This window comes from Myodes glareolus, chromosome 1, assembly GCF_982192425.1.
Source record: "Myodes glareolus chromosome 1, mMyoGla1.1, whole genome shotgun sequence".
NCBI classification, from domain to species: Eukaryota; Metazoa; Chordata; class Mammalia; order Rodentia; family Cricetidae; genus Myodes; species Myodes glareolus.
This window is the reverse complement of record NC_142026.1, coordinates 139,013,569-139,039,928: the sequence shown is the minus strand read 5'-3', so window position 1 is coordinate 139,039,928 and position 26,360 is coordinate 139,013,569. Positions and strand designations below refer to the sequence as shown.

Genomic DNA, 26,360 nt, shown 5'->3' with positions numbered 1-26,360 from the left:
CCTGCAGGCAGACTTAGACAGTTTGCAGGACCCAAAATGAAGACACTTGCAAAGTGTTGCTTATTTCAGAGAAAAGATACACTAGTGAGTGAAACGTCATGCCTGCTGGGCCTGGAGAGGTGGCTGGAGCTTCGGCAGCTCACAAGCCACTCTAGACCCTGTGGCCCGGCTGGGGTGCTGGTGTTGCAGGGCCTTGCTGTTTCAGGGAAGTGACCAGCCCCTTGCATGCCTGCTGAGATCTCTCCTCAGAGCTCATGAACTAAGGGGTCTGTGGTACTTTTCTAGGGCTTGCAACTTATGCCCCCTGCAGCTTCTTAGCCCATCAGCTTCGTCTGTAGAGTTGACTGTGCCTATGTGACCATGTTTCCATTTTAGAATCTTGAAACGTAATCTGCACCAACGGTTGCGGTGATATTTAATCTCCCCCAAATTTATTCTCTCAATTCGTTATGTTTAACCTTTACAAGACTCTCAGACTTCCTACAAGGAAGCCATGCTGAAGTGTGTCAGGAGTGAATGTGTGTGCTGTGTCTCTGTCTCGGTGCACCTTCCGAATGCTAACTGTTTCTCTCCTTGCTTCTCCATCCCCAGATGAATCGGCTCCTAAGGAAGTCAGCAGGGTGAGTAACTGGATGCAGTTTCTACAGCACTGCCCCAGGACTGCAAACATCACGTCCCCTCCTCTAAATGCCCGTATTCTCTTAGCGTCGGGGTGAGAAGAGCATAGCAGAAACTCTGTAGCTTTCAAGGGTGTCCCCAGAGCAGGCAGGGCAGAGAGACACTCCACACAGCAGCTCCGGGCTGAACACCCAGATTAGCTCCATGGGTACCTGCACATCTGGAGTTGTGCCAAGGCTGGGCCATTAGCGCCGAGAGCCTGCAGGGAGAGCCCAGGTTTGCAGAGTCTCCAGAGTAACCAGTGAAGCAGCATTTGCCAGGCATCCTCACGTGGAGAATGAGGATGTCACCTAAGCCCTACCTATAGGGGCCACCCTCAAGCCATCTCCTTTGCAGGACATCACAGGTATCTCCCTCTTGAACCTTACCTGTGAATATCCCTGGGTCTCACCTCAGTCACCTTGCTTATGGAGGAACCAAGGCCAATGACTATGGTGAAAACTATCGCTCAGCACCCCGAGACATTCAGTGCTGTTAGCATCTAGAGTAAATGGTTACGGGATCCAGCCAACACAGGGAGATGGGCAGGTGGGCTGGGGACAGCTCAGACAGTGAAGCACCTTTGTTACAGGCATGAGGACTTGGGTTTTGATCCCCAGTGCCCGTCTTAAAAGGCAGAGGTGGCAGGCAGTGCACATCTGTAAGCCTGGTGACAGGGGCATTTGGGGGACCCAGGGTTATCCATATGCTTATTACCAGCCACTTTCCTGTCTTTTCTGTTGCACGATGGGCTCTTAGAAGTCCTGAGACAGGCAGTGGTGGTGTATGCCTTTTCTCCCAGCATTCAGGAGGCAGAGGCAGGTGGATCTCTGTGAGTTCAAGGCCAGCTTGGTCTACAGAGTGAGTTCTAGGACAGCCAAGGCTACACAAAGGAAACCCTGTCTCGAAAAAAAAAAAAAACAGAAACAAACAAAAAGACAAAAAGAAAAAAGAACAGAAAAAAAAGAAAGAAGCTCTGACTAGAATAGGGAGAGACAGCATCAATATGAAAAGCGATCACAACCCTCAGTTTCTGGAATGTGCCACTCTGTGGGCATGCCTGGGGCTCCTGGGCACCCACTGCTGCAGCTATGTGCCCTTGTGCTCTCAGAAGTGTGATTGGGACAGGAATGGAGTCCATTTTCAAGTTGTCTTTTATAATATTGTCCCCCACCCAGCCCCCAAGTATTTATAAAGGCTGCTTCTTGCTCTTGGAATGCATGGTGTCCATTAGGGTCTTGGTATAAATGCTTTGTTTTTACTAAGCCAGCCTGGTGTGGGGAGCATCACACTTAGCCTGATGTGGGGAGTGTCACACTCAGCTCTGTGTGGGGAGCTTCATGCTCAGCCTGATGTGGAGAGCATCACATTTAGCCTGATGTGGGGAGCATCACATTTAGCCTGATGTGGGTAGTGTCATGTTTAGCCTGGTGTGGGGAGCATAGCACTTAGTTGAAACCCCTCTGTTTGGAGTGTTCTCTCTAGTGTTTATTGGCACATCAGCCCCTCACATTTGTTGTGTCCTCTCTGTGATGATCTTCAGCACTCCCTAGACCCCCCAGGGCTGTGCCCTGCTAACTGTGAGTTCTGTAGCAGGCTGCCCACGGTCCTGGTTCTGCTCCTACTTTGACTCACATCGGACCATCACAATTAAAATTGCGTCTGTGTTTTTGCCCGTGTGATTAACCCATTGATGATCATTCATTGGATTTGAGTTCTCTGAGAAAACAAAACAGATACTTCCCTAACACCCACTTCCTGTAGGTCCTTCCTCACACGAAAGTTAGCTTTTGTGCCATGTGTGCTGAGACGCTGCTCACACTGTGGTAGGTGGACAGACCTTCACGAAACCTGTTAAATGTAGTTGCAGATTTTGGCGGTCATGGTTTCATTTCTTTTTTAACTGACGGTTAGAAATGGCTGGCTAGTGTCCCCACACCTCTGAGCTGTTCATGTCTGTATCTCACAGACTCTTCTGACAGATGAGAGGGTGAGTGACATCACCTTCAAAGTTAAGTGGTCAGGGGCCTTGAGGAGACAGGGCTGGGAATGGTCCCCTGACAGTCGCACCGCCAAGTTTTTCCTGGGCGGGTGGGACAGGTTGCCTTTCTGGAGTCCAGATCCCATCCTCTGACCTTCACTCACCCTGGTGACGGCGGTGCCTCTATTGCTTCCACTTAGCATCTTGGTGTGCTCGCCGTCAGCCCCAGTATGGGCCACACCAGGCTCTCTCCGTGTTAAGTGGGATCCCATGTCGACCTTCTCGGGATATTGTTACTGACTTTATGAGCCATCCTTTTGGAAGAAGAATTTTAAGTAAGTCTTAAGTGGTCTTTTTCAGCTTAGCTGTGTTGGTCTTGAAACTTTGGCAAAGTTGTCTTTAGATTTACGGGTGCAGCAGCCAGAGTCACCCACGCTCACCACGGCTTCAGCTCCCTCCCTGTCTTGAACTTTGTGTGATTTAGTTAAGAAAGAGAAGGCCACCTGAGGACAACTTTAAACTAATCACTTTTCATGGGTATCCAGCTTTCCTCCCCCCTCTCCTCTGTATGAATGAAATGCCCATACCATCATTTGGACTTTCTGAATGACCTGTCTCTGATACCCGTGATCACACAGCTGTGTGTCATTGTTGTGCCGCGTGCTGTCCTCAGGTCTGTTCTAGCGAGTGGATGCTCTGCAGAGAGGGGAGAGGCTACAGCTGCTGCTGCTCTTCCCAGAGGGACTGGAACACAGCAGGTGTATCAATGGCGAGGAGTTCCCATGCACAGGAAGGGTTGGTGGCAGGGAGGGAGCACCCGGAGGAGGACCAGTCCAGGTACAGCGAGTGTGCCTGGGTGACCTCTAATGTGAGAAGAAGGCTCCAACAGGCTGAAATTAGTCATGCCAAGAATGGAATTAAGATTGGGCTGTATAGAGACAAATTCTTTTGTTGAATTTATAGTATTCCAATGCTTAGGTTGTGAGATGGAGACACAGCCGTGGGATTGGGACCGCCCTCCCTACATCCCTGACCGGAAAGCAGCGCTGCTGTATTTTACACAGAAGCAAGTGTCCTGCGGGGCGGAGCTTCTTTCCTTTGGGGAATAATTTTTGACTTCACACGAATGATTCTCGCTTTGGCATTTACGGCCTTCACATTTCTTTCTTACTCTGTAGTATTTTTTCCTTAAACTTTAACCTTTTTAGGTGGGGAATATAGACCTGAGGTGATGGGGTAGAAGGGGCAAGAAGCACACCCTGTTCCTAGTGGAGGCTGTTCTTTCAAGTGCCCTGTCTCCCTGAACACGAGACTGGCCTCTGTAGAAACCCCCACCCCAGTGGTCACCTGATCGGCTGCCGAAGAGAGTCCGCAGAAACCTTGACACCTTCTGACCCTCTAACTGGAGCCTGTACATGGCTGCGAGCCACTGTGCGGGTGTGGGAAGTTGAACCTGGGTCCTCTAGAAGTGCAGCAAGTGCTCCCTTCAGCCCCTTAGGAGAGGTGTTCTAATGGCTTGGCAGGAAACCTAGTTCTTACTGAACATAGAAAGCTGAGGAAGCAGGAAGGCAAAGCTGTCAAGACTCAGAGCTTCTCTGTGAATGAGTAGCAAATGGGGTTGTGTGTCTAGGTGGATGTGAACCGAAGTGGACTTCCTCGGTGTCCCCACGGAGAGGTACCAGCCCCCTTTCAGGGTAAAGTTCTATTAGTATTGAATTTCATAAAAGTCCAAATGTAAGTTAATGTTGTGAATTTCACGCTTTGCTCAGCCAATTCCAAGGCAGAGCATTAAAGCATGGCTCGTTTTTCAAGAGTGACAGTGGTCACACAGGAGCTGGACTCAGGAGGAAAGGGGAGGACCTGGAGTAAATATGTCTCCCTCCTCCAGCCATTGACCACAGCTGGCACGACATACCCAAGGGGAGAAGTGAGGGTATGCATGCAATCCCAGCACACGAGAGACAGGAGCAGGAGGCTAGGGAGTTCAGGGTCAGCCTCTGCCGCATAGTGAGTCTGATGTCACATGGACAGCCTTGGAAGCTATCTCAAAGTAACCAAAAAATAATCCAAAAAAACAAAAGCAAACAGACAAAACTCCCAAACAACAGAAAAGAACAAAGTGAGGACATGCGGAGAATGAGAAAGCATATCCTTCGAAATCTAAGTAAAGGCAATCACCTATAAAACCTACAGCCTGAAGGGTTTGTTAGTGTAAATACATATCAGGCATACTGTGTGTGTGCGTGCGTGTGTACATGAGTGTGCTTATGTGAATGTATGTATGCAGAGTCATGGGTCTGTATCTGCATTTTCTGGTGTGTAGTTTGCCTGTGAGCGTGTGTGTGTGTGTGTGTGTGTGTGTGTGTTGGTGGGGGGCATTAGCTGTGAGGTAGCTTCACATGATTCGAGATAATACTTATGGGCAAGTGTGTGGAAGGCCAGCAGAGACACTGTCACTTTGATAATTAACAGATCCTTCAAATTTGGAAAGTGTATCAGTAACCCCTCCCCCATTACGTGACAAGATACCTGGAATAGAAGCCTCCACGAAGGAAGGGCCTGATTTGGCTCACAGCTTGGGGGATGGCAGCAGTCCATCCTGTCAGGAGAGACATGGCAGCAGCAGCCCCTGTAGCTGTCCCGTTGCAGTTGAGATCAGGGAGCAGAGAAAAGAGGGCGGATGCTCTGGAGGCCAGGACCCCACCCCGTGGAGTGTTTCTGTCTCCGGGCAAGGTAGGCTTGTAATTGGTTGGTTCTCTTTTAATTTTGACTCTTTGCTCTTTGAGACCAGCCACCCACCTCCTAAATAAACACACAGAGGTTTTTTCTTACTTATGAATGCCTGGCCTTAGATTGTCTTGTTTCTAGGCAGTGTTTCTAGCTTAAATTAGCCCATCTACCTATTGCCTCTGTGTTTTTACTGTTTTCTATTTCTGTATAGCGTTCTTCTTACTCCATGCCTGACTGTGTGGCTGGGTAGCTGGCCCCTCTCCTTATTCCTCTCACTCCTTGATCTTTCTTCCCAGATTTCTCCTCCTATTATCCTCTCTGCCTGCCAGCCCCACCTATCCTTTCTACTGCTTTACTATTGGCCGTTCAACTCTTTATTAGACCAATCAGATATTTTAGACAGACAAAGCAACACAGTTTCACAGAGTTAAACAAATGCAGCATAAAAGAATGCAGCACATCTTTACATCATTAAACAAGTAAGTATTCCACAGCATACCTGAATGTAACACTTTTTAAATTGGTATTCCATAACAGTAGGTTGTTCCACCTCAACCAACCCAACCTAGAAACTCCCTCTTAGGCATGACATTCAGAAGCTTGTATCCTAAGTGCTTTCTGGATCCCGCCGAGTCGGTGGCATTAGCCAGCACAGCGTCCAAGAACATTTAAGAAGTGCTGTGTCCCAGACAGGTAAAGGAAAATAACGCTCTTAACTAGTGTCTCTAACCTAGAAAGTCATTACACCCTAGGGAGGATGAGCCCTTGGGGTGCCTGCCAGAGAAGCTCTCTACCCCCTTCCCCATTATCAGATACATCACATGACATAGCTTTAGGCACTCGAACTGTGCACCTGAGAAAGAACGCTTCTCTCCCCAGGCAGTGGGTTGTTTGTCTCAGCCTTTGCTGTTGGTTCTCGTGAGAGCCCCCAGGGAGCTCGGCCCTGAGTGCAGCAGTGTCTGAGTGGATGTGATGTGAGCCATTTCCCAGGGCAGCTCAGTCTGTCCTACCTGGGTACAGCTCTCGCTGTTTGTTATTGGATCAGCTTGCTTTCACTCTGGGCAAATCCCACAGTATCAGCAGTAGACTGAACACATGGACCGTTTGTCTATAAAGAGTTCTTTCTGATTGTGTGATGAAAGTGTTATGCAAAAGACACATACGTTCTGTGGTGGTCAGCGGGGGCCGTTTAGTCTGAAGCTCAGAACTAAACCATGCTCTAACAACTAAACATAGGAACTAAACAATATTTCTGTTTCACAAGATTTCAAACTGTGACCTGTTTTACCCTGTCCGTCTCAGCAGCTATAAACCCACACTGGAGTGTATGTATTTAAAGATATTACAACAGAATTATGTTCAGCTGGTCTTGGTCCCCTGACTCTAGGTGTTGTGCACATTGCGGATCAGCACACGTCTGTATTGTGAAGAAGGGAGCAGAGAAAAGACCTGGAAATAGCCTACCTCGATGGATCAGCCACTCTTCCCGTGCAGAGCCTTATTAAGGTGTTTGCTTTCTTTTGTCAAAGAGATGGGCTATTCGCTCATGTTTTCTTATTTATTCCCGCGCTCCGCAACAAGAGCTCAGACTCCTCGAGAGCCAGAGCTTTGGTTGCTGTGTACTTGCACACTGCTGAGGACCTTTAATTCCCAGGGACCCGAACCCAGAAGCCATTATGCTGGGCCCGGCACTTCCGCTCCCTCTCCTGTGTGTTCTCATGACGCCCCCTCCCCGGCGATTTCCTAGCAGGCACTTAAGCATCAGCATCCTTTACTGTTGTGGTCAGTGGTTCCTGACTCTGCATCTCTCTTCTTTCTCTAAATTATGATTCGAACAGCCCTTTATACACCTTGATCTCTTTATCCAATTCAGTTAGTTCATATCGTTTAACAAACCCTTGAATTCAATATTATTCATTAGTATATATATATATATGTATATATATATATATATATATATATATATATATATATATTATTTCCATTTCTTTGCATCGACTTGATGGTATGCTTTCAGAAGCCAAGCCTGCTTGTTTGTAGAATCCTGCCTGATTCCATGGCTCCCCATGAATCCCTTGGGCGATGCCCGATGTGCAGGACGCCACGCTCACTCTGGAGCTGGTGTTCTGAGTGCTGTTCCTCCTCTCCTCCTTGTATCTTCTCTGGCTTTCTTCAGATCCCAGGCTGTGCCTGCCTCCTCCACAGAGGATGTAGCATTCTTGAGAGCAGCTTTCCAGGACTGGTAGGGCAGCTGCCTCCCCCTCCCCATAACTCTAAGATAAACCCTCCCGGGACTCTTGTCAATTGCTTGCTGCTCTTACTCGTTTTTCAGAGGTGTCCAAGGTGGGTCCCTGGGTCTTGCAGCTGTTAGGCAAGTTCTTACCACCGAACTGTTACCTTTTCCAGTCTACTCCTGAGAGTTGAAACTAGATGGCTGTTGGAAGCCAGCCCCTCACTCCAAGTCACCAGTGAGCCTCCGCCTCCACCTCTGAGGCTCCTCTGGACTCCGTTGACTGCTCACTGCCAATGCTCAGTTATAGAGTCGTTAGGATTCTCCAGTTTATGGTGTCTGTGTGACCAAAAAAAGTCCTTTATTTATAGCTTTGCTTACTTTAAAATGCCTCAACTGAGCCGAGACATACTCGTCTCGCGAAGTGCTTACTATGCAGGCTGAGGATGTGCGTTCAGTGTCCAGGATCCACACTAGAAAAGTGCCAGATGCCTCGAGACAACACAGTGAGTTCTTAGTGACAGTTGAGGACACAGTGAGATTTTGTAGGAGATACCATGACGTCAGTCAGACAGGACTTGGCACACTTTGGTTTTGTTGTTGTCCTTGTTGTGAAGTGCTGTGTTCAGTGGTTACACTGATAAAAAGAAGATCCACTTGAGATCAGTGTGGACAGAAACCGCAGGCGAGGGTGTCCACTCTCATCCCAAGGTGTGGGTAACTGTGCAGCACTGACTTCCTGTCTCTGGATCACAAGCTCTCTTAAAGGACAGCTGGCACTCGACACTCACTGTGAACTTTACACAGTGTTAAAAGTTTTTAAGATGGCTGTAGTACATCCCCCATCATGCAGACAAGAGACTGGGAGCCCAGAGATAACATTCCACGATAAATACTTCAACCCCATCCCAGTATTTTTTTTTTTGGTGTGTATGTATGTGTGTGTTTGCACGTGTATGTGTGAATGTGTATGCATGTAAGTGTGCATCTGCACTCTGTGTGTGTGTGTGTGTGGTTTGTGACAACTGACTCTTGTCCAGAGGTGCTGGGCAGCCTCTGGCTGGGCGCAACCCTCAGTGGATCAAAGACTGTTATCAAAGGGCGTGGCTGGGCCTTGAGGAAGGACTTGCTGGGAAGCCATTTGTACCAGGGCTCAGCTACTCATTTGTCCGTGTGCTGAATCTCCCCCTACCCTCAAGGAACATAGAGGTGTGTGTGTGTTCATGGAAGAGAAACATCCAAAGGCCAGGGATTTAGTTCAGGTTAGCTCTGGCAAACATGAGACTCAGAGCTCAGTTTCCAGAATTCATAAACATACGCACTAATAAAAACCCTACAAAATAAATAAACCCCAGATGTCTAGTGAGGCATTTGCGACAGTAGACTTTTCTGTGGGGTTCTTCAGAACAGTTCCCAGAGGCTCACTCACAGGCTGAGACCTGCTGAGTGCTGTTCTGGAGTCTTCGGGATTTGAACTGCTTATGACGCCTGTGTGGGTTCTGTCATCACACTGTGCCTGTGGGAAGGGGGACCTGGAAGAGTCTCAAGCTAGAAGATAGCTGGGAAATAATAGCAATGTGGCCCTGAGACAGATCACCTCAGATCACCACAGATACGGGCTGGTGGCCAGTGGGCAGGGCAAAGGCGATGTCCAGTGGTCCTCCAGTTTGGGTAATGTTTTCATGCATGGATATCAAGGTAGGAAGCTGCAGGCTTGTGGGGAAGGCCTGCTTCATGTATTGATAGTTGTATATTAATGTTCTTTTTCCGCTGAGCCTGGCCTGCCATTCTTGACTTAGAAGGTTGAAGCCTGTGGACTGGCTTCCCCCGAGAATTCACTGACTAGTCTACTGTGGCGGTCAGGTCGTATTTCTGCTCACTCTCTCACTCAGAACTTTATGGTTAGACACGTGGGAGCATGGTAGAGGACTGCCCCGTTGATCGGCAGGGACACCCGCTCGTTGGCCAGGACTTCAGCTCTCTGCAAATGGGACCATTCCAGCTGCCGCTTTGATTTTGTCCACCAATACTACTCTCTTCATCTACGGACACTGAACGCAGCCATGTGGCCTCCTGCCACCTCGAGGACTAAGTTGTGTGTGACGTCAGGGGTATAGACAGATAAGAGCGGTCTTCATGCTTGTTCCCAGCTCTCTCCAAGCTTAGGCTCCTCACATAGCCATGTCCTTAGTGACAGCCATCAGCCGTGGCTTGGGTGGCAGCCAGGCCTCTGTAGTCACTCATTGTGGCTTACCCACCTTGCCATCTCTGAAGGTAATCAGGGGAGTGCTGGGGTTCACTAAGCACCCGTGGCCCAAGTGATTCAGATGGAGGCTCATTGGGTCCTCTTTGCTCTGCACTTGGAGAAAATGGGGCTGAACTCCATGCTGGCCCTCTTCCATTGGAGTGTGAACAGCAGAAGGTTCGTTCCATAGGCGTGTAAGGTGGTGTGGAAGGACCCATGGAAGGAGTCCCTGGCTCACTCCACAGACAGGTTTTACACATGACACGTGTGTCACAAGTAGCAGATCTTGGGAATGAAAGATGTCTGAGTGGCCCGAAAACAGAGAGGTGTCAAAGTTGAGACCTGAGAGCACAGGGCTGGGGACAAGAGAGAGAGCGCCCCTGGTGAACAGTAGCAGTGTTTGCTGGAGGTGCTGATCTATTTCACCAGTTCAGTGGGAAGCCTGGGAGGGTTTTCAGCTGAGGAGTAAACAGATTTTGTCTTATTTTTAGTTTGCAATGCTTGCTATTTGGAAAATAGGGTTCCTAAGGCAAGCATGGGGCAGGGAGAGCAGGGAGGGGCTTCTGCTTCTATTCCGTTGAGAGGGCCAGTGTGGCCTGTCTAGGGGCAGGATCAGATAAGCCCCTTATTCACCCTTCTTGTTGGTATGACAGCATGTCCTAGCAGTGTCTGCAGATTTGGGTCACACTCACCCCTGCTCTGCAGGGAGCCTGAGCTCATGGAGTCAGATTTCACCTAGCACCATCCCAAGGATTTCCCTAGCATGGTGTCACATTTCCCTCAGGCGACCTTTGAAATTTTGACCAGTGGAGCCGTCATTATGTATAGAAGGTGTAATGTATAACATTCGATGTTCTTTATATGAATAAGCGGGCACAGACACAGTTTAAAGATAAGTTTCGGCGAGCAGTCACGGCAGGTTTAGTTTGCAGTCTCCCTGTTTTACCGCTAGATCCTAACGTCCGGCCGCGCTCTGTAAGCGATCCATGGCTAGAGCCCAAAGCTGTTGAAGCAGCCCGTTCCCTACGCCAGGGGTTTCACTGCGCTTTAACCATGCCTCACTTATGTTATCTTTGTGTTCAAGTACCAGGACACGAACATGCAGGGAGTGGTGTACGAGCTGAACAGCTACATAGAGCAGCGCCTGGACACAGGCGGGGACAACCACCTGCTCCTCTACGAGCTGAGCAGCATCATCAGGATAGGTAAGACACACTGTGCTTGCTCTCAGGCTGGGTCACTTGGCAGAGAGCGACAAGAGGCCCCTGTCCCACTAGGGGGATGGGGCTCTTCACCGCTCTGTGGGCTGGGCTCAGTTCGTAGTGGAAGAATATGAATGTGAAGCTACCAGGATGAATGAACCCACAAATCCCTGAATTATCTGAGAGCAAATAAGTGCCTGCCTGCTGCAGGCGGTGGCTCCCACCTGGGGCCGGCACCTGCTTTCCTTTGTATCGGATTAAATTGCATCTTTAGAAAGGAAGATGCCAGGCTTTTAACATAATGTTTTAATTTATTCATTGATAATTTCATACAGTGTATTTTGAGCTTATTTATTCCCCTCTTTCAACTCTTCCCAGATCCTCCCCAACACTACCCACCCAGCTTAGTGTTCTGTCTCCTAAAACAAGCTGTTCATTTTGAAGGGAAGCAAACACGCATGGAACTCACTTGGATAACCAGAGATGGCTTGTCCAGTAGACAGGATGCTGCAGCCAGAGATGGCTTGTCCAGTAGACAGGATGCTGCAGCCAGAGATGGCTTGTCCAGTAGACAGGATGCTGAATCCTTCAGGACATGGTGTTTTCACTTGTCCACTATGACACGGAGCATTTCAAGTTTTTCATCTGAGAATAAAAATGCCCCAAACACGTGGACACCAGTATCTGTTATGACTTCACTTCATGCAAGCACTCTGTGGGCTCCCACACATGCTGTCTGGCTCACTGTCATCGTCACCTCACAAGTGAGCTTGTGACCCCACTGTTCTGTTGATCAAGAGGCTTCAGATGCACCAGGCTAGATACCCACCCAAACATGCACAGACCCAAGTGACTTATAGGGAGTTTAAATTTGGGTGATACCCCACCTGCCAGGACTTAGAGTGTTTGTTATGACAATGGCCTTTAGATAATAGAAACATGGAAGCTAAAATCTGCTCACTTCAGTGCTATGTGTATATTTGCCTAATGATTTTGGTGAGCACTTACTTAATTATTTGGTATTCTTGTAGGTGTTTTTAACCTAAAAATGAAACACAATGCCCATCTGTCTTTGTGAGGATTGAAGGCTCGACAGATGTTTTTACAGGGGTACAGCCATGGACCTATCTGCAGCCAGTGGATAAAACGGGGAACCTCTGATTATGCTGTGGGTCAAAGCCACACATTACACTGTTCTGTTTATGGGCATCGGTCGGTTGCTTTAACTAGTCCACACAAAGGCTGGTACACGAGTCTCACTGTAGAATCCGTGATGTCATATTCTTCCATTGAGACTGGTTTCTCCCTTCTTTTTATTGCTTTGGCAGCCACAAAAGCCGACGGATTTGCACTGTACTTCCTTGGAGAGTGCAATAATGTAAGTATCTATATTTAGATTTTGGTGCTCTAGATAAGAAATTCTCACAAGTACTCTAAGAATCCACTGTCCTGCAAACAACGGGCATGTCGTCATGACTCCCTCCAGGCTTGTCTGTGCTTGGCTTGCATGTACAGCTACCACCTGTCCAGAACGGCCCAGCAGCAGACAGGTCTAACATGCAATTGATTTGTACATTCTTGCTTTGGTTTATAGTATTCTATACCATGTGTGATATTTCTAGAATGTGTGTTTCCTATAAAAGTTACTTCAGTCCTGTGGGCTGTAATGCCACAGAGGAGGGGCTGTGTCCCTTCTGCACTTCCTCTACCTCAGAGTAGTAAGAAAACACGGTTCACGTCGTGTGGGTTTCCTAAGGGTTTGAAAGGTGAGTCTGTTCAAAGCACTAGGGTGGGGCAGCTAAGCCTGGGTCTGAGTCTCTGCTTCTGTGGCTGTTCCTGGATTTCTGTTGGAGTACATGTGACAGCCCGTGGTCACGTGCAGCACACACACATGCAGTCGCATTTCGCCAACCTCAGTATTGGTGCCTCGTTTGTTAGTCATTGCAACAATCTTAATGCTTTCATTGTAACAGTTCATTCAGAAGCTCATGAGGTAAATGTCCGGCTTTTATGAGTTAGGCTGCACCATTGTGACTTACGGTGGGGGGTTGCAGTCTGATTTCCATTCTTGAGTAACTATGTAGCGTTGATGTTATAAGGCATGTTAGCAGGAAGGCGGAAGAAGGGATCTGTGATGTGTCAGGTGCCATTCCTGTCTAGTGTAGCAATGCAGTGAGAGCCGGTTGCATGCAGCCTTGGCTGGTTGGCTCCCCTCATAACCGGTCCTCTCTCTGTCCATAACCCTTGCTGGCCGTGTGATGTGACAGTTCACTAATATTTTACTAATGTCTCTCTCCCTGACTTCAAAGTTCCTGAGGGCTGAGGACCTTTGCGAGCCACAGCCCCTCCCTTGTATCTGTCAGAGGAACAATCAGACTAGAGTGTTCAGGAAAGTGCATCATGCAGACTTTAGTCAACTTTGAATGCTTGAAACTGTACGGCAGACCGTAGTGTTTACGATGGCTAAGTCATGAAAATAAATAGCTATGTTTTCCCTGCTCATTTAAAATTGTTCCTAAAAATTGTGGAGATGGTCTTTAATTTAAAATTAAAATCTTATTTTAACTGACACATAAACATATAGAAGGATCATGTCAGCGAGGTGTGCCATGTGAACCCTGGCTGACTAGCTGTGTCCAGCCGTCAAAGCCACATGTAGAGCTAGCGAACTGTCTCCAGTCCCTTCGTGTGGCTTTTCCGGATGTGTCACACTGTGGACACAAGAACACTCTGGTTGTGTACTCTACCTCTGTGCCCACTGACCGGCCTCCACTTCACACCCACTCTCCCCATTTCTGATGATGACCGTTCTACAAAAATGTCTAGAAGATCCTCAGTTTCCAGACCACCCCCATGGAGTCAGTAGGCACTTGTCTTTCGATGCCTGCTCACGTAAGAATTCCTATTAGCAAACTTCTAGAGCAATGTCCATTGTTTCTGCAAATGGCTTCTGTGTGGGCACAGTGTACTCATGGGGCCCACATCTTATTGCTCCCCTGGGATGGCCTGCATTGCAAGGCTGCCTGTTGCAGGCATGTAGCATGTCTCTAGGATCACGTCTTTTGAGATCAGGTACACAAGGGACCCAAGTGGGTCTCAGTGGGTCTTCTCTGTTCTAGAACTTGGATCCTGTTCACCCAAATAAATGGGACAGGCATTGATCCGAGCTGCTGCTGATGCAGAGAGGACAGGGGAGCTACGTGTAAGTACTCCGAGGCTCCATGTGGCTGACGTGCAAGTCACAGGGGGTGCCGACGTAACTGGAGTTAGAGTCTCAAACTCCCCTGCTCAGTCACGTGGCTGTTGTTGACTTTTGTGACAGCGCTCTCAAAGATGACTTGGAGATGATGTCTAGAGTGTGCAGTCCTCTTCATGGTACTCAGCATGCCTTCACCTCAGTCTCTCACCTTGCTAAGTGCTGGTCTCAGACCCTCTCAGCCTCCAGTTGGATGGGCTCACACACGCGATCCCCTCAGGGGCAGACTTTTCACACTCCTCTCCTTCAACATCACAGCGACTTGCACTGGGAGGCTCTCGCATTTAGGCTTCAACTGGTACCCAAGAAAAAGGCAACTACGAGGTTTTATCACCTCCCAGAAAACAACTTTCTCAGTCCTCTATATGACTCTCTCCTTTTTTGCTTAACATCTCTTGGAGCATCAGGATGTGTGGCTAGAGCGCAGCCTCCTCTCCCGTGAAACTCAGATGTCACTGGGGCTTGCTTTAATTTTGAATCTTGTATTTTCTTTCCCCATCCTGTAGTCTATAATTTTTGTGATCATTTGTTTACCTGATGCTTTTGTAGAATAAATGTTTTATTTAGACAGAAACTTTATGGACCTGACAGAAAAATTCAGGGACCTTAAGGACTGTGATTACTCCATGCCTTCCAGGTAGGGATTGTCTCCTTCATCCGGGACTCCTGACATAGAAAACGGCCTTCTCAATCCTCCTTATGGTTTCTTCCTTTTTTGCCATCTTCCTTGATCTCTCCAGCACTGACATACTTGCTCACCTGTTTCATGTGCCCCTCCTTCCCTTCCTATCCAGAACAAGATACTTCTGTATCTATTCTTCTTTCAGCTGGTTTGGACCTGCTGTGAAAGCTACTTTCCTGTGCTCTCCACTGAGAGTTGGGCCCCTTCACTGTGCACTATTCATCACAGTGAGGTGGACAGAGTCTCACACATTCTGCTGCAGCACTGTAATCTCAGATGAGACCCCCTCCCCTTTCAGGACTAATTTCAAGGCCATTTTAACTTCTTGTTTTCCTGTCCTGTTGGCCTGTGTTGGCAGAGCTGTGGCCCACCCTTGCATGCTTGGCGGGAGTGCTGGTGGGCACCCCAGGAGAGCTGCTTTACTTACAGTTTTCTTGAGAGGCTCACACATTTAGGCTTTACTTGGTAACAAAAAAAAAAAAAAAGACAACAGTGGGTTTTATTACCTCCTAGCAGCCCGTATTCACTTCATGTTAGGTTTCTGGGGGACATTTTTCTTATTCTCAGCCCAGTGATGCATATATGTATGTGGGCTGGAGAGACGGCTTTCTGGCTAAAAACCATTCCTGTTCTAGAAAACCTGAGTTTCGTTCCCAGCGCCTACACTGTGTGGCTTCAACTACCTGTTATTCTAGCTGCAGGGGATTTGATGCCTTTTCTGGCCTCTGCAGGCATGCATGCACATACACAAACACTCATGTAGATAATATCCATGAGTGAAAAATCACTAAGAATACACTTTTTTCCAGCTTCTCTAAATGAATAAAACTTCTTTTCAAGAGTGTAACTGTTCTATCTGATCTCACTTAGAAGCTGCTTTCCATGGGGAAGTTCTGCGCAGCAGCGGTGGTGGCTGCTGCTGGTACTGCTGCTGGTGCTGCTGCTGGTGCTGCTGCTGCTGCTGCTGCTGCTGCTGCTGCTGAGCTCATGCATTCTTTTTGTTCACGAGGTGTGGAGCATTGCACATGAGGATTTTTTTTTAATTTTAAAAATAAAGTTTATTTTCTATTTGAGCATTTCATACATACATATAATGCATTTGGATTGACTCCATCCCCTTTTCTCCCCCCCCCCCATTTCTCCTCTGCCCTTCTCTACACCATTCCTTCCCACCTTGGTGGGCTCTTTTCTTAAACCTACTGGTCTGTAGGTTTGTACGTGTGCCAGTCAGCTGGAGCATGGGTGTAAACTTCCGCACTTTTCTGTGGACACCCGAACCTCGAAACAGGCGCGCGCTTTCCTGACTCGAACCCACGAGAACGGACGCATGTCCTAGGGGTTTGAACAGACGACACACACACAAAGAGACCGGCTCATCTGCCAAAGAGCAAGTGGCAAATGGCAGCTTTATTAAGCATAAGTCGGATATATATACGGTGGGGCAAAAAGACACCAGCCCCCCATCAGGAACAGGGAAAGAGAAAAGTCAGGGGGTCGCACCCAAGGTCGGACAGCAGCTGAACCGAGAAAAGAGGAAGCCAGGTGGGCGTGCTCAGGCTCAGAGAAAAGCTGACCCGGAGCGAGAACCTTGCTTGCAGGTGGAATTACCATGACAGTAGAGTTCTCTCTGAGCTACACCCTTGGGCCTTAGGCGAAATTAACATAACAGGAGAGGGCAGTTCTATGCTACACCCTCAAGCTGCTGCAGTGGAACCAGGAAGCAGAACAGCCCTGCATAGCACCTCGGGAAAAATGGGGAACCTGTGTACCTACACATGGGCAGACACTCCATCTGCCAATATCCTTCGGCTATCAGAGGATCCTCAGCTTGTGTGTGGGGCTTCAGGAGCCTCTCCCCAATGCATACTTTGATTTTTGTTGGCTTGATCTCATGCAGGTCTTATACACACAGTAATAGTTGTTGTGGGTTTGTGTGTACAAGATATACATCCAGAAAACACTGTTTTCCTGTAGATATCTGCTACCTCCAACTCTTTCTGCTCCCCCACCCCTGCTTCCACCATGATCCCTAAGTCTTAGGGTGGGGCTTAAGGGATATGATGCAGCTGTTTCATGCAGTGCTGAGAGTTCCCAGGCTCTTACTCTCAGCATACCAACAGATTGTAGACCTCTGTATTAATTGGTCTCTATTATAAAAAGAACTTTATTTGATGAGGGTTAATATATACACTAATATCGTGGTTCAAAGATAAGCACGGGGGGGGGGGGGGGGGGGGGAGAGGGAGCGTATTGCATGTCCATTCAGCGGAATGATCCTATCAGGTTCCCCCCAGGGCCTGGCCAGTCTTCGTTTTTATTGCTAAGCAACAGTACCAGGCATGACTGTGGAATGTGTGTTAAATCCAATCAGAAAATGGTTGGGTACCCCCATTCATGCCACTATAGCACCAGTGAGCAGATATTGCCAGGGCTACTGTTAGTGTATTCCCAGTGTTTACACTTAGGTAAGAGAGTTGATTGTTTTTCTCCCCTGGTAGAATGCATGGCATTTTCTAGCACTATGAAAGGTAGCCAGTAGGGATGAGGCTTCGAGGTTAAGACCAGCAAGATTTCTGCATGTGCTGACTCGAGCATGTGGTGTTTTCAGCAGTAGGGTTTTATGATCAAGTTCTGGAGGGTAACCAAAGCATTGGCCATAGCCTGTAATGTTTCAGGGACTAGCGCCTCACTGGTCAGCAATTTCAAAAGATCTAAGTCGTTCCTGGCACTGACTTTTTTTAATTTGAATCATTGCATCTGACCTTCCACATTAACAGGCTCAAGGACAGAAATCACACGAGCATATTATTAGATGCAAAAGAGGCCTTGCTTTTGACAAAACCCGGCATCTTTTCAGGATGAAAGTCTTGGAGAAGCTAGGGATAGAAGGGGTATATCGCAATATAATCAAGGCAGTATATAACAAGCCCACAGCCACAATCATGCCCAACAGACAAAAACTCAAAGCATTCCCACTTAAGGAATGAATGGATGTCCACCCTCTCCTGCCCAGTTCAGTATAGTTCTGGAAGCCTTAGCCAGAACAATAAGGTGGATGAAGGAGATAAAGGGGATTCCAATAGAAAAGTCAAATATCTTCATTTTCAGATGATAAGATTCGATTCTGGTACACAAAAAGACCCTAAAGAGTTCACCAGGAGACTCCTACATCTGTCATATGCTAAGCAAAGTGTCAGGATATGAAAGCAACAGTGGCTTTCTCTGAAAATGATGGACAGACTAAGAAAGAAGTCAAGGAAACAATACCTCTCACAATAACCTCAAAAAAAAAAATCAGGATAGCTCTAACAAACAAGTGCAAGATTTGTATGATAAAAACTTTAAGACCTAAGAAAGAAATAGAAGACATCAGCAGATGGAAAGATCTCCCATGCTTATGGGTCAGCAGGATTAATATAGGGAAAATGGCTGTCCTATCTAAAGGAACCTACAGATTCAGTGCAACCCCCATCAAAATCCCAACACAGTTCTTCACAGACCTCGAAAGCACAGTTTTCAGATCTCTATGGAAACACAAAAGACCCAAGTTAGCCTAAGCAATACTGAATTCTAGGACTGCTGGGATTGTTTCCAGCCCAGATGTCAAGTTTTACTACAGACCTGTAGTAACGGAAACAACACTCTATTGGCATAAAGCAGAGTTATGGATTAATAGAACGGAATCGGGGACTCACACACAGACCCATGTACTCCAACAGCTACCTGATGTTTGTCGAAGAAGCAACCCATGCGCACTGGAGAAAAGACACATCTTTAACAAATGGTACTGGCCAACTGGATGGCTGCACGCAGAACGAACAGATCCTTCTCGTTCACCCTGTGCAAAGCTAAACTCTAAATGAGAAACAGCCTGAATCTGAAGAAGAGAAGATGGCTTTCTAAAGTCACCACTGAGATGCCTTCCCTTCCTTCTTTGTCCCCACAAGGGCTTGCTGGGTGGAGCAGGCTGTCTGGAGTTCACAGCGTCTTGGGATCCGACCTATCCTGGGTTTGTCCTGCCTCAGCTTCCCATGTGCTGGAATTAGAGGTGGGCCTCACCACTCAGGACAGAGTCTTCTAAAACAGAACGAACATCGAAACAGAAATTACCCATTTCAGTCACAGGATTATAAAAAAGCAACTGGAACAGACTTCCACAGAGACCTTAGCTGATCGCTAGACACCAAGGGGTAGATAAAGTTGGACAAGGCACACAACCCTGCACCTGGTAAGCTTTATTTTCCGTCTTCATAAACGGGCCAGTAGAGATGGCTTTATTTCTAAAATTGGTACCAATGAGAAGTATAATTTCTGAGTGGAATTCGGTTGTGCTAACCAAATTTAAAGGCCAGGTACTTCTTGCCAGAGGCAAACAAAACCGAGAAAGTGAGGCAGAAGATAGAAGCCAACAAAACCTAAGACAAAACGTACCACGTGGCTGTGGAATCCTTGTGTATCGCCTAACCACCGTAAAGCTACTGAGGCCATCAAGCCAAGCCAGCTGATAAGATGAGGAACAACCTGAACTTGCTGAGTCAGGTCGTGTCAGAACCAAAACAGAACTAGTGTCTTCTCAGGAAGAGCAGAGACCCGGCACCACAGCCCGGGAGAACTTCACTGGAAATCTTCAGCCAGGGAAAAACGTTCTTATTCTGAAGGAGGTGAAGGAGGTGCCTGCAGCGGTAACAAAGTTTATACACTGGATACTTAGTGCACTGCAGTTTGTAAGGGGAGCAGTCTGCCCCTCACAGTTGTTGACAGTGGAGGTAGCTTGGGGAGGCGAGTGACATCACACCAAGCTCTTGCTAAGTGCCGGAGAACTGGGCTACTTTGTTGAGCTTGTGAAGGTCTCCTCTTCAGAGAAAACACACTTCAAAGCCCCAGTCAGGAGCCTAAGCTAGCCCCCCAGGCCCTTCTACCCAATGCAGTTCCTGGGAAGGAGATAGATTTTTGCCTTGAAACTATTTAATGTGTTATTGTTATTATCATTATTATCATTATTAAATTTTACTCTAAAGCAATGAAGGATGCAATTCATAGAATGTTGCTTCTTGGGTACAAAGTGGGGCGGAAATGGAAAAGCAGGGAAACCCAGTGTTATGTTAGTACATAAAGCCACAGCCTGAAACTGGTGCCGTTTTTATATTTAGCACCTAGTAGTTTACTCTCATTGTGATGTTTTTCATTCAACTGTGGTTAAATTCTACCAATATTAAAAAGCGCCTTTGCCTTCCCTGTTAGAAATTCTTGGGACCTTGGTTCCTGCTTCCATTCAGCCACCTCCACCTAAATTTGCTTCCTAGCACTGCCATCTAGTGGCTCAAATGGAGAACAGCACAAACCTGGGTTTTGTCCCTAGTGTTTTTTTTTCTTTGGTTTAAAGTTTCACCTCCTATTTAATTAAAACTTGTCTTTAAAAATTAGCTTGCAAAGAGTGAAAACTAAAAGATCAACATTAAAATGAAATTTTTTGAATGAAGTGACCTTTGAATTATGTGTTTCAGAAAATCTCTGTGCATTTGCCCCCAAACAGTCTGGGTGGTAGATATCAACAAGGCAGATTTCCCTACTTCATTTAAATGGTATTATGTTTTTGTGAATTTTATTAATTTATAATTATTACATTAATTGTATTTGTCTACTCCCTTGTGCATTTCTACTAAATTTATTTCTCCAAATTTTATATATATATATATATATATATATATATATATATATATATATATATATATATATTTGTAATTTTCACGTTTTTAAGCCCTTCATTGAGCCCAGCTTCTTGGTCCCAATCTTACCTAGCTTAGACTACCTATCTATATTTATATCTATATCTGCTTTTCTCTCACAGATGTTGACAGGCTCAGGATGTCTGCTCGCCCCTTGCTCCCTGGCACAGCCTCGTGCTGGTGGGCAGTGGGTCAGTTGCCCTGGAAAACATGGAGGAGGTTGAGGCTCCGAGTGTCGGGCCTTTCCTTGTGTTTAGATTTCTAACCTCTGAAGCATTCTTGTGCTAATCAAGTTGTTTTTACAAAGTCAGTGTAGGGATTGATTTTGGAGAGCCCAGCTCTAGCTGTCACGGGAGAGTAGCTGTGACTATGTGTAAGGAGTTCTGATGGTGCACAAACACTGTCTGGTGGTCTTCACCTGTGCACAAACACTGTCTGGTGGTCTTCACCTGTGCAGAAAACACTGTCTGGTGGTCTTCACCTGTGCAGAAAACACTGTCTGGTTGTCTTCACCTGTGCACAAACACTGTCTGGTGGTCTTCACCTGTGCAGAAAACACTGTCTGGTGGTATTCACCTGAGCAGAAAATGAAGGTAGAGTTTTCCTGTCTTTTTTCCCCCGAGGAAGGGTTTCTCTGTGTTCCTGGCTGTCCTGGAACTTGCTCTATAGACCAGGTTGGTCTTGAGCTCATCTCTGCCTTCCTGAGTGCCAGGACCAAAGGCATGTGCCACCACTGCCCAGCTGGATTTTGTTGTCTTAAAGTGCAAATAACCTAGTCACAGCCTTAGCTCAGAACTTATATTGATCTTGAAAATTAAAGCCTCCCTTTCCCCTGCCGATGTCCTTAGTCCTTGCTCCATCCTATCGTTTATCGATTCAGTAAACAGATTTATCAGGAAGAATGCTTAGTCTATTTCATGAAAAGAATTACTGTCTTTAAATACTAAGAACTAAGACAAGAGTCACTTTTCTGTGTCACATGTGGAACACATATGCGCAGGCCTTTCTCCGGGCCTGTTTCTGTGGAGTACAGATTTTAACGGGGCTTCCCCATGCTGGACTGTGTAAAGCTCAGCCCTGCCTGGAATTCTACTCCCCAGATCTCCCTTCCCCCCACCCCTGCCCCCAAGATAGGGTTTCTCTTTGTATAACAGCCCTGGTTGTCTGGAACCTACTCTACAGACCAGGATGGCTTCAAAGTCACAGAGATCTGCCTGCCTCTGCCTCCCGAATGTTGGGATTAAAAGTGTGCGCCACCACTGCCTGGCCCGTGAAAGTTATTTAATGACATTTTTGTTTGTCTGTAATAGCAGCTCTCTATACTTCATTCAATTTGTAAAAATCATGAAGATTGTACTACTGCCCCGAGACAGGTCATTCCATCAATGATTGACCCATAATCAGAAACAAAGGGCGCTTTTGAACAGGTGGTGTGTGTTGAGTTAAAAAGAAGGATGGAGAGTCAGTGAGGTGGCTCAGAGGGTCAGAACTTATGCTGCCAAGCCTAAAGTCCTGAGTTCAACGTCAAGACCCGCATACAGACACGAAGCGAGAACTCTCTCCCACGGGTTCATCCAGTGTCCTCCATATACAACCACACTTATACAGTCACACATAGGATAAATAAAGAAATCCAAGAAAGATGAAGAAGAGAGAAAAGATCTGGGAAACCCTCACACAGAGGAGAGGAGTCAGCCATAAAGATGGTCTCTGGGCTTCTGTCCTGAGCCAGGCTGTGTTCCTCTGTCCTGAGCCGGCCTGTGTCTCTCTGTCCTGAGCCCTTGACTTTCCTGTACTGCAGTATTTTCATGATTTTGATAGTGGTTTTCACTAGGAACATTCTGTCTCATGAGTGTATGAAATCACAAGCTTGTTGGTAAAGCCAGTGTATTCCCCACTGTAAAGGATTACTCTTCCGTAATTATCCCTATGGTGTTTTCAAATTTTAGCAATTATGTGAACATTCTGCAGCCTTCTCTTTTGAGCAAGTCCCATCTATGGGATGGCTTTCCGTGGGCACAGCTCGCCTGAGCCTTTTACATCACATACACATCCTCTACCCGTGACTGTCCGGGAGTGTGGGGATGTGCGAGATCTGTGAGGTCAGGACTTTGCCATGAAGACATAATGAAGGATGTGGTCCAGGGGCTAACTGCTAAGCCTCTCAAAAACTGTGCATTGCCTGTCTTTGGAGTGAACGACTACAACCTAAAACAAGAGAGAACGTAAAGCTTCCTTTGGTCGCTTGCTCTAGGGCATCCTTTCTGTTGCTGTTTGTGGCCCATTCTTTGTCCAGTCTCGGAGTTAAACCCAAGTTCCTCCCCTGCTGCCGTCTTTGATGGGGGAAAGTCGGATGCCCAGAACCTGGCTCCTCACTGTCATCCCGAGTGTGAAAAGTTGCTGCCTAGTCTGGTTTGTCTTCCTGCTAAATACACTGTGGTCTTTGTTTTTTTCTTGTGATCATCTCTTCCTCCTCTCCTCCCATCATGCTCTGCTCCTCCGTCTGGAGAGAAGGACTACTGACCGTCAGTAACCCCTAGCGCCATGACAGTCTCCTTCCCTCAGTGTCACACGTCCGAGCAGATTGTAGAATCATCCTAAGTTTAAACGCAGCAGCACCTCCGGAGTGAGCACATCCCTGTGAATTCTTGGCCAGGGAGGACCCAAAACGAGACAGTTGGTTGCTACTGTTGTTGGTTTCCCACCAGCACCAAATGGTGTGACAACCACAAGACACAGATAAATCAGGCAGGAACTGTGCTGGAAGCGTCCTCCCTGCTGGCTGACCTCACAGGCCCAGAAGGTGCAATGCAGGCTGCCGGAAGAGTGGAAGAGTTTCGGCAGCCTCACTCACCTGCTGGGGTCCTGCGCCAGGCCAGGAAGCTGCTATTGCTGTGGCTGTTTTGCTCCATGATGTGAGGTACCCATCAAACGGCCGTCTACGAGCTGTCAGTTCAGCACTCCCTTCCTCTTTGGTCAGAGAAACTTCACTGCAGTGAACAGAGCCTCAGAACCGGTTCACGTGTATTGAAGAGGATCCAGGGGGAAGATCCTCTACAGAGTAGGCGATGTGGGACAGCTGACACGGCTGCTTTATCTGTAAGGTGGAAGTAAGGGATTCAGTAGAGTTTCCCAGAACACACTGCCAAGTTCCAAATGGGTGGATAGTCCTGTTACAACTTCGATAATTAGAATATGATTTAAACGTTTTATTAAGTGGAAAATAATTTAGAACATGGCTAGATTTGTCAAAATGATTGATTCTAATATTCTTGGGAGTGGATTTGCCAAAAATCTTTGCCCAGAGTCACTCCAATGAGAGGAGATCTCTTAAGAGTAGCCACGCCTCTGCAGTGAAGACAGCGCCTTCTTAATTCATCGTACCCCGAATATGCAGTTCCAGCTGGAGCCGTGTGAGTGATAGGGTCTCAGAGCAGTGTTCTCAGACCATGGGAAGGCAGTGACCATCACTCAGCCCCAGGCTTAGCATGGATTGGTTGGCATGGTACAGTCTAGGGTCTCGTAGCAAGATGCCGTATTCATTTCACGCCGTGTCTCATTCCCAAGAGGAGGCTAACGTGAGTGTTTCTGTGCCTGTAATGTTTGTGAATTCTGATGCCAAACGTGCATTCTGTGTGAAGCGGGAACGAGACTTGGCTTTAAGTTCCTGTCTGTTCCCCATGAAACCTTGCATCACCTGCGTCTTTTCCTGTGACTGACTCCCAGACTTTATGGGGCCTAATTAGGTAACACTGTGCCACTGCTCTGGAGTCTTGTAGATATTGGGCAAAGGCGGGGATCATCACCTAAATCGTTGTCTTTTCTTCTTCCTAGAGTCTCTGTGTGTTCACACCGCCCGGAATGAAGGAAGGTCAACCCCGGCTTATCCCTGCCGGACCCATCACCCAGGGCACCACCATCTCTGCCTATGTGGCCAAGTCCAGGAAAACGCTGCTTGTGGAAGACATCCTTGGGGTAGGGCGCTTGGACTCTCATGCTCTCAGGGTTTAATTGAAAAGAGGATACATTATTATGACCTTATTTAATTTGTTTAAAAATTAATTATAAATGCGTTAAAAGATGATGCAGATCAATGAAAGAATTTGCTCATAGTTTAGCTTTTATGTCCAGAAATATCACACTAGGTGTGCTTCTTGTGAGATGGAGCTCTTATTTCAGCACACACCACCCTGGTTAACCAGAATAAGACATCAATAGCTATGCGAATAGCCAGGGCCTGCCTGATGAGTCATGTCAACGCTGCTGCGGGTCCGACTGTCCCATGTGAAGGGTGTCCTGCAGTGCCCAGTGGCCAGTTCTCAGGAGTCTAAGGTTGGCCATTCTGTTGAGGTGGGCTTGTAGGCTTCTGGGTGATAAAAGACAGAAGCCAGCTGGCCGTGAGTCAGGTCTGGCTACTCTCCAGCCACCTCAACCCTGCTGGTTTTTCTCACTCCCCACCTGTGAGGCCAGCATGGCAGTCTAATGTCAGGTCTCCAACCGCTGTTGGCGTCCCGTTCCCTGCCTTCCCACCAGTCAGAGTAGCAATCACAGGAGCAGGTCTGAGCCCGTCCTGAGCCTCCTCAGTGACAGAGGGTGCCAACAAAGATGTGACTGCCAAGAGGGATGACAGACAGATCCTCGGTGGAGTCTCACAAGTGTGTTCAGGCAGATGTCTGATGAATGTCACTGCATGGGTTGTAGGCTTCATAGGTGACAAATACACGCAGTAACAGGCAGAAGGAGCTTGTTCTGTGAAACGGTTTAAATCAGAGACTTGGAACCTGGTTCTGGTGGTTTTTTTTTTTCTGTCAATGATTTACCTAGAACTAATTAACTGTTGCTTTATTGAAGAAGAAAGAAAGGAAGGGTCTATAGTGAGGGTGGAGAAGGCAGGAAGAATCAAAGAGTAGATGCCCTGTGGCTTCTCATTTGAAAATGCTCTGTCCTGGGTATGGCCGTTCAAAGAGTGAAAGTCACCTAAACACATTCACATCTCTCTTGAATCAGGAAGGGTTTTCTGTGTTCTGTTCGCTTCCCGCATATGGTAGAAACCACGTGTATAGAATTGCTGTCTTGATGGTAATCATTTTCTTTGCCCTGTGCTGACTTGTCGAAATTTTAGCTAAGATAGAATATTATTAAGTCAAACCCACTTTCATTATAATGATAGCTAATTGATAATGGATGACTTGAATGCATACTTTGGACTCTTAAAGATCAACTCAGATGAAATAAATAGCATGACCTTAAACACGGAAGGGAAGGCATGTTTGTGTATACATGTGTAAACATGGTGTTTGCCTGTGCATACATCTGCAAAGCCTGGGGTGGCTCTGGTAGAGCAGGTGAGGGGTCCAGTGCCATACTTGCCCATAGGCCTTCTCACTCTCAAGTGAACTGACAGCCACTGTTCACATCTAATGCGTGTACACGCGAAACCAAGATGCTCAAGTCCGAATCTTCTCTCGTTTGATTTTCAGGATGAGCGGTTTCCAAGAGGCACAGGTCTGGAATCAGGAACTCGAATCCAGTCTGTTCTTTGCTTGCCCATCGTCACTGCCATTGGAGACTTGATCGGCATTCTTGAGCTGTACAGGCACTGGGGCAAGGAGGCCTTCTGTCTCAGCCATCAAGAGGTGAGGCTCAGACAC

The 26,360-nt window shown here is 47.3% G+C and overlaps 1 protein-coding gene across 1 annotated transcript in view; it reads left to right on the top strand.

Annotated features, from left to right (window-relative positions):
* Positions 1-26,360, top strand: part of Pde10a (phosphodiesterase 10A) — a 194,583-nt gene that overhangs the window by 120,019 nt on the left and 48,204 nt on the right. Inside the window, exons 3-7 of the mRNA XM_048420903.3 lie at positions 592-620; positions 10,928-11,048; positions 12,374-12,423; positions 24,544-24,684; positions 26,190-26,345. Of these exons, the coding sequence (XP_048276860.3) occupies positions 592-620; positions 10,928-11,048; positions 12,374-12,423; positions 24,544-24,684; positions 26,190-26,345 (497 nt within the window). The remainder of the gene's footprint in view (positions 1-591; positions 621-10,927; positions 11,049-12,373; positions 12,424-24,543; positions 24,685-26,189; positions 26,346-26,360) is intronic.